Source organism: Salvelinus alpinus, chromosome 11, assembly GCF_045679555.1.
Source record: "Salvelinus alpinus chromosome 11, SLU_Salpinus.1, whole genome shotgun sequence".
In the NCBI taxonomy this organism is placed as follows: domain Eukaryota; kingdom Metazoa; phylum Chordata; class Actinopteri; order Salmoniformes; family Salmonidae; genus Salvelinus; species Salvelinus alpinus.
The window spans coordinates 18,418,119-18,432,538 of record NC_092096.1 but is presented as its reverse complement, the minus strand read 5'-3'; the positions used below and the strand labels follow the sequence as shown (position 1 = coordinate 18,432,538).

At 45.9% G+C, this 14,420-nt stretch overlaps 1 protein-coding gene across 2 annotated transcripts in view; it reads right to left on the bottom strand.

Moving 5' to 3' along the window:
- Nucleotides 1–2,115: 2,115 nt before the first annotated feature.
- pdzrn4 (PDZ domain containing ring finger 4) overlaps nucleotides 2,116–14,420 on the bottom strand; it is an 81,005-nt gene continuing 68,700 nt past the window's right edge. For both annotated transcript variants that reach the window (XM_071331920.1, XM_071331921.1), the window contains 4 exons: nucleotides 9,178–9,240; nucleotides 5,670–5,876; nucleotides 4,371–5,206; nucleotides 2,116–4,216 (listed from right to left, as the gene is read on the bottom strand). In XM_071331920.1, the coding sequence (XP_071188021.1) occupies nucleotides 3,367–4,216; nucleotides 4,371–5,206; nucleotides 5,670–5,876; nucleotides 9,178–9,240 (1,956 nt within the window). In that variant the 3' untranslated portion in view covers nucleotides 2,116–3,366. The remainder of the gene's footprint in view (nucleotides 4,217–4,370; nucleotides 5,207–5,669; nucleotides 5,877–9,177; nucleotides 9,241–14,420) is intronic.

Sequence of the window (14,420 nt, the reverse complement as noted above, 5' to 3'; positions counted from 1 at the left end):
GACTGTATCGCAGCGGTCTAAGGCACTGCATCTCAGTGCAGAGGCTTCACTACAGACCATGGTTCGATTCCAGACTGTATCACAGCGGTTTAAGACACTGCATCTCAGTGCAAAGGCTTCACTACAGACCATGGTTTGATTCCAGACTGTATCGCAGCGTTCTAAGGCACTGCATCTCAGTGCAGAGGCTTCACTACAGACCATGGTTCGATTCCAGACTGTATCACAACTGGCCGTGATTGGGAGTCCCATAGGGTGGCACGCATTTGGCCCAGCGTTAGGGTTTGGCCGGGGTAGGCTGTCATTGTAAATAATAATTTGTTCTTAACTGACTTGCCAAGTTAAATAAAGGTTAAATAAATAAATATAGGTTGTATTTACAATTGCTGCTGTGATTGCATGCTGTTACTCTCCGTAGCACAGCCATTAGTAAGTCAGTCTGATTAGGTGACAGTCAGTGCCAGAGGAAATGTGGAATTATAGCACACAGTATTATTAATGATTCATCCCCAATGTGCACACCAAAGATAATTGAATACATTTGGTCTGTGGATCAGGATCTGTCACAGTCCAGAAGCAACACCTAGCCAACCATTTACACAGTCCAGAAGCAACACCTAGCCAACCATTTACACAGTCCAGAAGCAACACCTAGCCAACCATTTACACAGTCCAGAAGCAACACCTAGCCAACCATTTACACAGTCCAGAAGCAACACCTAGCCAACCATTTACACAGGCTAGTAATATGACTGCTTCATTGAAATCCTTCTGCTGTAAGTAGATAGGGCCAAATGAATCAGGTGGAGAATTTCCAAATCCAATCTCCTTCAAATCTACATTTGAAATATATGAAATAAATACAAATTCATCCAAATGCAACAACAACAACAACAAAAACATGAAGCGCTTAAAATGTCAACGATAATGTGGTGAGAATACTTTGTGACATTTCTAAATGGAAGCAATCTGAGAACAAGAGGTTGAGAGCGTCGGGCTCAGCCGTTCTTTCTCCCAATCCTCAACCTCTCATAGAAAGACCGTTTCTATCTAATCTAACCAACATCCACTCCAAGGTGACTGACTGAATGACTCCTCTGTTGCTGACGTTCTCCCCTTCCGGCTCCAATATCCCTGTCAGAATCAGCTGAAGGATGCTGTGACCTGTAGAATCTCTTTGAAGGAGAGCAACCGCATCAGAAAACCACTGACCTGGTGTTGGACAGCCTGTGTCCTCACAGTACAATGCATCACAAGACAGAGTTCAGACTCTGAGCACTGAAGTGAATAAGCATGGCGTTCAGAGCTGGGCGGTGAGTCTCTGTAGCACTACAGAGGAAGAACGTTGCTCTATTTCAACCGTCAGTGTTCAGTCAACAAAAGATTCAACGCACCTCTTTTGAAGCCTTTTACTTGATGCTCTTTCTGTCACGACTTGACTGGGACTTCTGGGTCGTCGCTCATCTATCATTCTGTAGATTGAGTCAGAAAGGCTTGGTGTTGACTCTCTGTGTATTTATATCCATGTGCAGTATGTATCGTCTACAGTATAACTCCCTTAGAACAAATAACTGACTTGCATTGATTTTTTACCTACATGAATACAAGAAGCATACAGAAGAGGTTACTTCCTGGCCTCCTGATCGTGAAAGCCATAATATGTTCCTCATGTGTTACTGAAAACCAAACACACACCACCAGCACTGATTCTCAAAGCCTTCTATTCTTCAATATGATGTACGTGTGCTCATCTTTCAGGTGATGTGAGACGCAGCTGCTGCGTTTCAGCTGCATAATGAAACAGCTTCCTGGTGTAACAGTGACAGCAGAGATGATAGGGTCATGATATTACTCTGACACGCATGTCAACTTCCATGTTTCAAACGTGACGACAACGGGATACATGCCAGTGCTTTTTGATAGCCAGTGACTGGTGGCAGCTGGTGTGGTCTGCGCATCAGGGCTTGATAACTAGAGCTGGTGGAGTTTGCCCCAAAATGGCTGACAGACCTCTCGTAGCAACGTTATGGATGAAGTAGATGCTGAATGAGATATGGGACATGCTGATTGGAATATTATGACGTGTAACCAGGAAATACATCCAACCAACCACAATACAATCATTTGTTTCATAAAGATAAACAATAATTTATTAACATTTCCTTTGCAAATATCACAATTAGCACACATTGACCTGCCTATGAAGTTACCAACTACCGATTACTTGAAATAAGACGATAAACACTGAGCAAAGATAGAAGAACAGTGTACAATGAAAAGCGTCCGTTTGAAGCACCACCAAATGCTAGAAAGGACTGTTAGGTGAAGTATAATACGTTAGAGACAATATCATGTGTTATTTTTGACAATACAAAGAGATCTTCAGACAGGTCCGAAAATATGCAGAATACACTAATACATGTACAATAATTCAAAATAAGCAATAAAAAATAATAAATATGTTTTGTATTTATAAATTACATTTAATGTATTCATGGAGCAATCAAATCACTTCAATTAATTATTTAATCAGTAAGCAATCCACTGTTTTCATTAGTGATACTGATTTACCATTGATGAGAAACATTGAGATCACTTTTGCAATGAGATGTTGGGGCAAAACTGTTGACTAGTGAACCTTTCCTTCAACATTGCTTTAAACGGAGAAACTGAAAGCCTCTGAGACACCACTGAATTATTGACATTCTCTGGACTTTTGAATTTTCCAAGAGAACTCTGAGTTTACATTTTCAGAAATGATGAAAGCTCCTTCAGAGATTTCGTGGTGTCCAGCTTGGCATATTGAATGGGTCTGAGAGGGTTGTGCAGTTATATGGTCGATCCTCAGTAAAAGACAAGGAAGATTCTGCACACGAGTCAAGTGTCTGTTCTCAGGTGTATGGAACCTTTCTGACCACTAGTTAACCACTGCCATGCTGGATAAACAATGCAAACATGACAACGTACAACGATGTCGTTGACTTCCATGATGATGTGGTTTACAGAGAATTCTGATTATCATAGAAACATGTTTGATGACAGCATAAATGAGCAACGGCAGAAAACATATCACAGTACATCGACAACCAGTGTAAAAACAATCATTTTACAAAACGTTATTGAGTTTACAAAGTGTGAAAAATATAGGATTTTCCCCATTATAAAAAATGCCACATTGAACGAGGCAAGTAAGGTCATACCGCATGGACGCGATGAGAGAGAGAGAGAGATGGGGCAAGGTTGTCCCTAGACACTGCTCTGAGGTCAGTTTTGCATTATCGTCCAAATGGTTAACGCCCGACCCGGGTAGTTTTAAATGATCCTAGATCTGTGTGTACAGGGTAACTTCTACCCGGAGCTGTGGTCCTATACTGTAGTAACAGACAGGAAGGCATTGTGTACTGGTTTAGTCCCCTGGTCCTCAGGTGCTCTGGCCCCGTGACTCATTAGTTCCTGAATGGTCATCCAGTTATCCAGGATCTTCTTGTTGCGTTTCTTCATCATCTTCTTGTGGCTGAGTTCCAGGATGTTGACCTCTTTACGGCCCTCGGCCCCGCTCCCAGGGCCCTCTCTGAGACACTCTAGCCGGTTCCTCTGCATGTACTCCCTCCTCCTCCTCTGCTCCCTGGCTCTGGCCAACTGCTGCTTCCTCTCCTCTTTACTCCAGTACCGCCCCATCTTCATCTCTGACATAGCGTCGTCATCCGTGGTCATCCCTCCACTACGCTCCTCCCTGATCCTCAGCGCCCGTTCTCGTAGAATCCGGTCCCTCGCTGGTCGCCGGGCTACATACTTCGTCCCGTCGGCTCGAACTTTGACCTTCCACTCGAGGCGTTGTTCCCCTGGGCGGGTGGAGCGGTCCCGGCAGACGCTGAGGAGGCTGAGCTGGGACTGGGAGTAGGTGTCCAGACTGGAGGTCTGCTGGAGGAGCTGCTGCATGTAGCTCTGAAGGTGTCTGGCGTGAGCTGGAGAGGTGCCCTGCCCCTGCTGGGGGGCTGTGTGGTAAGGGGACGGGTAGGGAGGGACCCTGCGTGGCCCCCGGTGGCTCCTGGTGCGGTCGCAGCGCTCGTCGTCTGCAGGCAGGGCTGGGTCTGACTCGGAGGGGGAAGGGTTGGACTGGTCGGGGCTGCTGGAGATGACCGTGGTTCCAGGGCTGGGGTTGGGATCCTGTCGGCTGTGCGTAGGGGTCGCGGTCGAGGTCTCACTCAGGAGCTCTCTGAAAAGAAGATTAGAAAAATACATTATTATCCATTTTCTATATTAGAAACGTCAGACCCAGGAACCGGCAACCCCCCGGCTGCTGGCCCACCTTTCTGATCTCAAGGCTAAAAAGGGCTTAATAAAACCCATTTGATTGATTGTCTACATACCTGTCTGGGATGGGGATGGAGATGGACTGGCCGGAGGCTGCCATGGTGCTCCGGAGGTTCTTCTGGTTGGTGAGGCTGATGCGTCTCTGTAGAGAGTGGTCCGGGGATCTCTCCATGCCTAGAGGAGTGGACCTGGCGCTCTCAGCCGTGTTATAGGCACTGGAGCTGTCCTTGTCCCCCCTTAGCTTGTCGCTGTCCCACTGCCTCTCCCCTGGATGCTCGTTGATATCGTCCAGCTTGGCATGCTGCTCACGCCCATGTTTGGGGCTTCGTACTGGGGAGCACATAGGGGTGCAGGGGGGATCCCGCTGGTTCTTGCGGAGCTGGTGGGCCTGCATGATGCTCTGACACTCCAGCTCGATACTCCTCAGCTCCTCGTTCAACATCCGCAGCTCCTGTTCCATCCCTCCACCACCACTGACCCCCACCCCGCTCTGCTCCGTCAGGCTGCACTCGATGGTGCTTCTCCTGCTATAGTACACATCACACTCCCCGCTGTTACGGATCTGGCACTTGAGCTCCAGGAGCTGCTGGAAGCGGCTGTCACACTCCAGTCCTAACCCCACTCCGCCCTCACCCTCCTGGGCTTGGATCAGTCCCCTGGGTCCCTGGGTGTCCGAGGGCACCACCACCCTCCTGCCCAGCCCCTGGCCATGCTTGGCCCTCCATCGGTCTCTCAGGCCCTGGGCAGGCCTCCGGTGGACACGGGCTAGGAGGACTTCCTGTTCGGAGCTCTCCTCGTTGCGCCCCGTCCCCAAGCCGCTGTCTTTGTCCTGAGTATTGGAGGAACACGTGGCCGTGTCTGTCATGACGTCATCCTCCTCCAGCTGCTTGGCCTGGAAAGAGAACAAAGAGTTGTGGTAGACAAGATGGAACATATTCTATAACACTAGAGCCTATCAACATGCATCAGCTCACATCATAGTACCAGCTCTTAAGCATTTAGAATAGCAATACCTGGACATGTGTATTGTCTAGAATAGCAATATCTGGACATCTATACTGTTAGAATAGCAATATCAATACCTGGACATGTGTATTGTCTAGAATAGCAATATCTGGACATCAACACTGTTAGAATAGCAATATTTGGATATCTATACTGTTAGAATATCAATATCTGGACATGTCTATTGTCTAGAATAGCAATATCTGGACATCTATACTCTCAACATTGAAATATGATCTATTTGGGGGGGTGCAACTCAATATTAGGAAAGTGTTCCTAATGTTTTGAACTCTAAGTGTATAATGGACAACTATGTCCATCTCATATTATATTCCCCAGGCTGTTCTCACCTGCTCCTCTCCTCCTCCTGTCTTCTGCACCTCCTCGTTCCTCCTCTCCTCAAGGATCTCCATCTTCAGCTCCTCCAGGAGTTCATTGTGCTCCTCATCCAGCCACGCCTCCTCTGGTCTGGTCACCAGGAGAACGATACTCCTGGACTCCTCATTGGACAGAAGAGTGAAAGCTTCCTGCCTGTCCTGTACGTCACAGCCGTTGATCTGGTAACATGCACGTAAAGAGATGAGAAAATATATAGTCCACACATACTGATTAAGAAAGAGATCCTGTTACTGTCTGTTACACTCACTGAAAACTAAACTCCATCACAGAAGAAGAATTATTGAAGAAATTATGTAAAACACATACATAAAGAGATTAGAAAGTACTGTGTCTAGTACATAAAGATATTAGCAAGTACTGTATCTAGTACACAGAGAGATAAGAAAGTACTGTATCTAGTACACAAAGATATTAGAAATTACTGCATCTAGTACACAAAGAGATTAGAAAGTACTGTATCTGGTACATAAAGATATTAGCAAGTACTGTATCTAGTACACAGAGAGATAAGAAAGTACTGTATCTAGTACACAAAGATATTAGAAATTACTGCATCTAGTACACAAAGAGATTAGAAAGTACTGTATCTGGTACATAAAGAGATTAGAAAGTACTGTATCTAGTACACAAAGATATTAGAAATTACTGTATCTAGTACATAAAGAGATTAGAAAGTACTGTATCTAGTACACAAAGATATTAGAAAGTACTGCATCTAGTACACAAAGAGATTAGAAAGTACTGTATCTAGTACACAAATATATTAGAAAGTACTGTATCTAGTACACAAAGAGATGAGAAAGTACTGTATCCAGTACACACTCACTCACATATTGTACATACAGTGATTAAACTCCTGACTGACTGACGAAACCATCCCCCTTTAAATTACTCCCTTCCGCCTCTATACAGTGCACATCACAGTCATTCACTTAACTCCTCCATCACAGAAGATGGAGTGTTTGAGGAAACCATCCCCCTTTTAATCTCTCCCTCCACCTCTCCGTCTCTCTGAGAAAAGCACCTCCAGTCAATTATGAATTCACACTTTCACAGGCAGGCAGAGGATGTCTGGTCTGCTCTGTGTCCTGTCTACTCTGCATTGATTAAAGATGGAGGGCAGTGGGGGCCAGCCACGGCCATGGGGGGGGCGGGGGGAGGAGAGAGAGAGAGAGAGAGAGAGAGAGAGAGAGAGAGAGAGAGAGAGAGAGAGAGAGGAAGAGAGAGAGAGACAGAGAGAGAGAGAGAGAGAGAGAGAGAGAGAGAGAGAGAGAGAGAGAGAGAGAGAGAGAGAGAGAGACAGAGAGAGAGAGAGAGAGAGAGAGAGAGAGAGAGAGAGAGAGAGAGAGAGAGAGAGAGAGAGAGAGAGAGAGAGAGACAGAGACAGAGACAGAGAGAGAGAGAGAGAGAGAGAGAGAGAGAGAGAGAGAGAGAGAGAGAGAGAGAGAGAGAGAGAGAGAGAGAGAGAGAGAGAGAGAGAGAGAGAGAGAGAGAGACAGAGACAGAGAGAGAGAGCTACACGGTGTTCATGAAAGGCTGGTCTCAGCGGAGCACTGCGCCCATCCAGACATACAATTAACTGCACTGTGACAGGTGGCGTTCATCTTTCCCCTGCAGAGTAATGGGCTTGTCACAGAGAGATAATGGGACCCAGAGAACACCAGGGCTCAGCCCTCCAATCAGAATACAACAGGGGCTTATCCCTCCAATCAGAAGAGACTGTGCAGTGTTTGGGTCCTCCAGTCACCTAACATCATTAGTGCTACTACTGAGGAGTGTAGAAATCACTGACTACTACTTCTAATCTCTGTTCACACCTAACACACACACACACACACACACACACACACACACACACACACACACACACACACACACGTTTGATTTACTATCCTTGTGGGGACCAAACAATTGATTCCTATTCAAAATTATATTTTCCCTAAACCCTTACCCTAACCCTAAACCTTACCCTAACACTAAACCCTTAACCTTTAACCTAACCCTTAACCTAACCCTAAACCCTTAACCTAACACTAACTCAAATTCTAACCCTAATCCTAATTGTAACCCCAACCCTAAACCTAACCCCTAACCTAAAATAGACTTTATCCTTTTGGGGACGAAATGTCCCTACTTGTCCAAATTTTCCTTGTTTTACTATCTTTGTGATGACATCTGGTCCCCACAAGGATAGTAAAACCAGAAACACACACATACACCCAAACCCACTTCCACACTCCTTTCTCTCCCTCTGATGTGGGAGAATAGCTACAGGTATCACTGTGTCTGACCCGCCAGGTGGCTCTACAGTTCTCAGAGAGAGAGAGAGACCCGCCAGGTGGCTCTACAGTTCTCAGAGAGAGAGAGAGACCCGCCAGGTGGCTCTACAGTTCTCAGAGAGAGAGAGAGACCCGCCAGGTGGCTCTACAGTTCTCAGAGAGAGAGAGAGAGACCCGCCAGGTGGCTCTACAGTTCTCAGAGAGAGAGAGAGAGAGACCCGCCAGGTGGCTCTACAGTTCTCAGAGAGAGAGAGACCCGCCAGGTGGCTCTACAGTTCTCAGAGAGAGAGAGAGACCCGCCTGGTGGCTCTACAGTTCTCAGAGAGAGAGAGAGAGAGACCCGCCAGGTGCCTCTACAGTTCTCAGAGAGAGAGAGACCCGCCAGGTGGCTCTACAGTTCTCAGAGAGAGAGAGAGAGACCCGCCAGGTGGCTCTACAGTTCTCAGAGAGAGAGAGAGAGAGACCCGCCAGGTGGCTCTACAGTTCTCAGAGAGAGAGAGACCCGCCTGGTGGCTCTACAGTCCTCAGAGAGAGAGAGAGACCCGCCTGGTGGCTCTACAGTTCTCAGAGAGAGAGAGAGAGACCCGCCAGGTGGCTCTACAGTTCTCAGAGAGAGAGAGAGAGACCCGCCAGGTGGCTCTACAGTTCTCAGAGAGAGAGACCCGCCTGGTGGCTCTACAGTTCTCAGAGAGAGAGAGAGACCCGCCTGGTGGCTCTACAGTTCTCAGAGAGAGAGAGAGACCCGCCAGGTGGCTCTACAGTTCTCAGAGAGAGAGAGAGAGACCCGCCAGGTGGCTCTACAGTTCTCAGAGAGAGAGAGAGACCCGCCTGGGAGGATGTGGTGCTGCTGTGTGAAAACAACACTAAGGACTTTCATTTCCCAGTTTAAGTGTAGCCATTAAATATGCATATGATCTGTAGCCCCGAGACAACAACAGCTCTGCTCCTAGAAGAGAGCTTTACAGGTGCCTTTGAGTGTGTGTGTGTGTGTGTGTGTGTGTGTGTGTGTGTGTGTGTGTGTGTGTGTGTGTGTGTGTGTGTGTGTGTGTGTGTGTGTGTGTGTGTGTGTGTGTGTGTGTGTGTGTGCGTGCGCGTGCGTGTGCGTGTGCATGCGTGCGTGCGTGTTTGCGTGTGTGTGTGGTTGCGCTCATGTAATTGGTCTTGAGATGAAAATACGTACCTGTAATATTCGATCTCCTTCCCTAATGCGCCCGTCCCTGGCAGCGATGCTGTTGGGTCCAACCTGAACAAACAAAACAACAAATCAATCCAGACGCCATACAGACACACAAGTTACTACTGTTGCCATGTCACTGTCTGCTAGAACCGGCAGCTGGATACCCAAGTTACTACTGTTGCCATGTCACTGTCTGCTAGAACAGCCAGCTGGATACCCAAGTTACTACTGTTGCCATGTCACTGTCTGCTAGAACCGGCAGCTGGATACACAAGTTACTACTGTTGCCATGTCACTGTCTGCTAGAACAGGTAGCTGGATACACAAGTTACTACTGTTGCCATGTCACTGTCTGCTAGAACAGGCAGCTGGATACCCAAGTTACTACTGTTGCCATGTCACTGTCTGCTAGAACAGGCAGCTGGATACCCAAGTTACTACTGTTGCCATGTCACTGTCTGCTAGAACAGGCAGCTGGACACCCAAGTCACTACTGTTGCCATGTCACTGTCTGCTAGAACAGGCAGCTGGATACACAAGTTACTACTGTTGCCATGTCACTGTCTGCTAGAACAGGTAGCTGGATACACAAGTTACTACTGTTGCCATGTCACTGTCTGCTAGAACAGGTAGCTGGATACACAAGTTACTACTGTTGCCATGCCACGGTCTGCTAGAACAGGCAGCTGGATACCCAAGTTACTACTGTTGCCATGTCACTGTCTGCTAGAACAGGCAGCTGGATACCCAAGTCACTACTGTTGCCATGTCACTGTCTGCTAGAACAGGCAGCTGGATACCCAAGTTACTACTGTTGCCATGTCACTGTCTGCTAGAACAGGCAGCTGGATACAGAAGTTACTACTGTTGCCATGTCACTGTCTGCTAGAACAGGCAGCTGGATACCCAAGTTACTACTGTTGCCATGTCACTGTCTGCTAGAACAGGCAGCTGGATACAGAAGTTACTACTGTTGCCATGTCACTGTCTGCTAGAACAGGCAGCTGGATACAGAAGTTACTACTGTTGCCATGTCACTGTCTGCTAGAACAGCCAGCTGGATACCCAAGTTACTACTGTTGCCATGTCACTGTCTGCTAGAACAGGCAGCTGGATACCCAAGTCACTACTGTTGCCATGTCACTGTCTGCTAGAACAGGCAGCTGGATACCCAACTTACTACTGTTGCCATGTCACTGTCTGCTAGAACAGGCAGCTGGATACAGAAGTTACTACTGTTGCCATGTCACTGTCTGCTAGAACAGCCAGTTGGATACCCAAGTTACTACTGTTGCCATGTCACTGTCTGCTAGAACAGGCAGCTGGATACCCAAGTTACTACTGTTGCCATGTCACTGTCTGCTAGAACAGGCAGTTGGATACCCAAGTTACTACTGTTGCCATGTCACTGTCTGCTAGAACAGGCAGCTGGATACCCAAGTTACTACTGTTGCCATGTCACTGTCTGCTAGAACAGGCAGCTGGATACCCAAGTCACTATGGTTGCCATGCCACTGTCTGCTAGAACAGGCAGCTGGATACCCAAGTTACTACTGTTGCCATGTCACTGTCTGCTAGAACAGGCAGCTGGATACCAAAGTCACTACTGTTGCCATGTCACTGTCTGCTAGAACAGGCAGCTGGATACCCAAGTCACTATGGTTGCCATGTCACTGTCTGCTAGAACAGGCAGCTGGATACCCAAGTTACTACTGTTGCCATGTCACTGTCTGCTAGAACAGGCAGCTGGATACCAAAGTCACTACTGTTGCCATGTCACTGTCTGCTAGAACAGGCAGCTGGATACCCAAGTCACTACGGTTGCCATGCCACTGTCTGATGGATCATTATCAAACACCTTCATTGCTTTCTCTTCTTGCCAACATCCCCATCTGAAGATACTGCTTCAACAATACAATACCGAGCATCCAACCATTCCTCAAAACTTCCATTGAGCTCAACATCACATGGTAATAGGATGTGTGTCCCAAATGGCACCCTATTCCCTAAATAGTGCACTACTTTTGACCAGAGCCATATGGACCCTGGTCAAAAGTAGTGTACTATATAGAGTATAGGGTGCCATTTGGGACGCATGATATAGTTTGAAATATGACCGTATGGATTGTAGTATCTGAGGTTTATTAGTGTGGTAGCTGTCCACCAAGATAACACTGATGTTGGTGTCAACAACCATCTTCCCGCCTGGTTTAAGAAAGGGGAATGAATCTTCATGAGAAAACTCATTTCAACATTTATTGATTTTCTCATTATTTTGTTTTCATTTTTTGAGGAGTGCTTGTATCGAATCTCGAATCGTTCCCTTGACAATATGTGTTCAGTTTTTTTTTCTTCCTACCTTTGAATTTCAGTAAAAAAAAAAAGCATTTCTTTCATCAAAGAACTGAACATCAAAATAAGAAGCTCAGCAAGAGAAAATACACATTGGAAGCGTATTAAAAAGTCAGAAATGATTAAGCTGAAAATGTGTAGACATTTCTAATTTAAATAATAACATTTCATATTTTTCACAGGCAATCCCAGTGGATACGTTTTTGAGGGAATCTCATCTACTTGGTATGATTTCAATACCGCATCCATTTCTCTGCAATTATTTCAAACACTTTGTAGTTGTCAGAGTCAAGATCAAGAGCTATTCATAGGTGTTCATAACCAACCAGGAAACATACCTATACTTCCACAAGGAACGGGAAACATACCTATACTTCCACAAGGAACGGGAAACATACCTATACTTCCACAAGGAACGGGAAACATACCTATACTTCTACAAGGAACGGGAAACATACCTATACTTCCACAAGGAACGGGAAACATACCTATACTTCTACAAGGAACGGGAAACATACCTATACTTCCACAAGGAACGGGAAACATACCTATACTTCCACAGGGAACGGGAAACATATCTATACTTCCACAAGGAACGGGAAACATATCTATACTTCCACAAGGAACGGGAAACATACCTATACTTCCACAAGGAACGGGAAACATACCTATACTTCCATAAGGAACGGGAAACATACCTATACTTCCACAAGGAACGGGAAACATACCTATACTTCCACAAGGAACGGGAAACATACCTATACTTCCACAAGGAACGGGAAACATACCTATACTTCCACAAGGAACGGGAAACATACCTATACTTCCATAAGGAACGGGAAACATACCTATACTTCCACAAGGAACGGGAAACATACCTATACTTCCACAAGGAACGGGAAACATACCTATACTTCCACAAGGAACGGGAAACATACCTATACTTCCACAAGGAACGGGAAACATACCTATACTTCCACAGGGAACGGGAAACATACCTATACTTCCACAAGGAACGGGAAACATACCTATACTTCCACAAAGAACGGGAAACATACCTATACTTCCACAAGGAACGGGAAACATACCTATACTTCCACAAGGAACGGGAAACATACCTATACTTCCACAAGGAACGGGACACATACCTATACTTCCACAAGGAACGGGAAACATACCTATACTTCCACAAGGAACGGGAAACATACCTATACTTCTACAAGGAACGGGAAACATACCTATACTTCCACAAGGAACGGGAAACATATCTATACTTCCACAGGGAACGGGAAACATACCTATACTTCCACAGGGAACGGGAAACATACCTATACTTCCACAAGGAACGGGAAACATACCTATACTTCCACAAGGAACGGGAAACATACCTATACTTCCACAAGGAACGGGAAACATACCTATACTTCCACAAGGAACGGGAAACATACCTATACTTCTACAGGGAACGGGAAACATACCTATACTTCCACAGGGAACGGGAAACATACCTATACTTCCACAAGGAACGGGAAACATACCTATACTTCCACAAGGAACGGGAAACATACCTATACTTCCACAAGGAACGGGAAACATACCTATACTTCCATAAGGAACGGGAAACATACCTATACTTCTACAAGGAACTGGAAACATACCTATACTTCCACAAGGAACGGGAAACATATCTATACTTCCATAAGGAACGGGAAACATACCTATACTTCCACAAGGAACGGGAAACATACCTATACTTCCACAAGGAACGGGAAACATACCTATACTTCCACAAGGAACGGGAAACATACCTATACTTCCATAAGGAACGGGAAACATACCTATACTTCCACAGGGAACGGGAAACATACCTATACTTCCATAAGGAACGGGAAACATACCTATACTTCCACAAGGAACGGGAAACATACCTATACTTCCACAAGGAACGGGAAACATACCTATACTTCCACAAGGAACGGGAAACATACCTATACTTCCATAAGGAACGGGAAACATACCTATACTTCCACAGGGAACGGGAAACATACCTATACTTCCATAAGGAACGGGAAACATACCTATACTTCCACAAGGAACGGGAAACATACCTATACTTCCACAAGGAACGGGAAACATACCTATACTTCCATAAGGAACGGGAAACATACCTATACTTCCACAGGGAACGGGAAACATATCTATACTTCCACAAGGAACGGGAAACATACCTATACTTCCATAAGGAACGGGAAACATACCTATACTTCCACAAGGAACGGGAAACATACCTATACTTCCACAAGGAACGGGAAACATACCTATACTTCCACAAGGAACGGGAAACATACCTATACTTCCATAAGGAACGGGAAACATACCTATACTTCCACAAGGAACGGGAAACATATCTATACTTCCATAAGGAACGGGAAACATACCTATACTTCCATAAGGAACGGGAAACATACCTATACTTCCACAAGGAACGGGAAACATACCTATACTTCCACAAGGAACGGGAAACATACCTATACTTCCATAAGGAACGGGAAACATACCTATACTTCCACAAGGAACGGGAAACATACCTATACTTCCACAGGGAACGGGAAACATACCTATACTTCCACAAGGAACGGGAAACATACCTATACTTCCATAAGGAACGGGAAACATACCTATACTTCCACAGGGAACGGGAAACATACCTATACTTCCACAAGGAACGGGAAACATACCTATACTTCCACAAGGAACGGGAAACATACCTATACTTCCATAAGGAACGGGAAACATACCTATACTTCCATAAGGAACGGGAAACATACCTATACTTCCACAAGGAACGGGAAACATACCTATACTTCCACAAGGAACGGGAAACATACCTATAC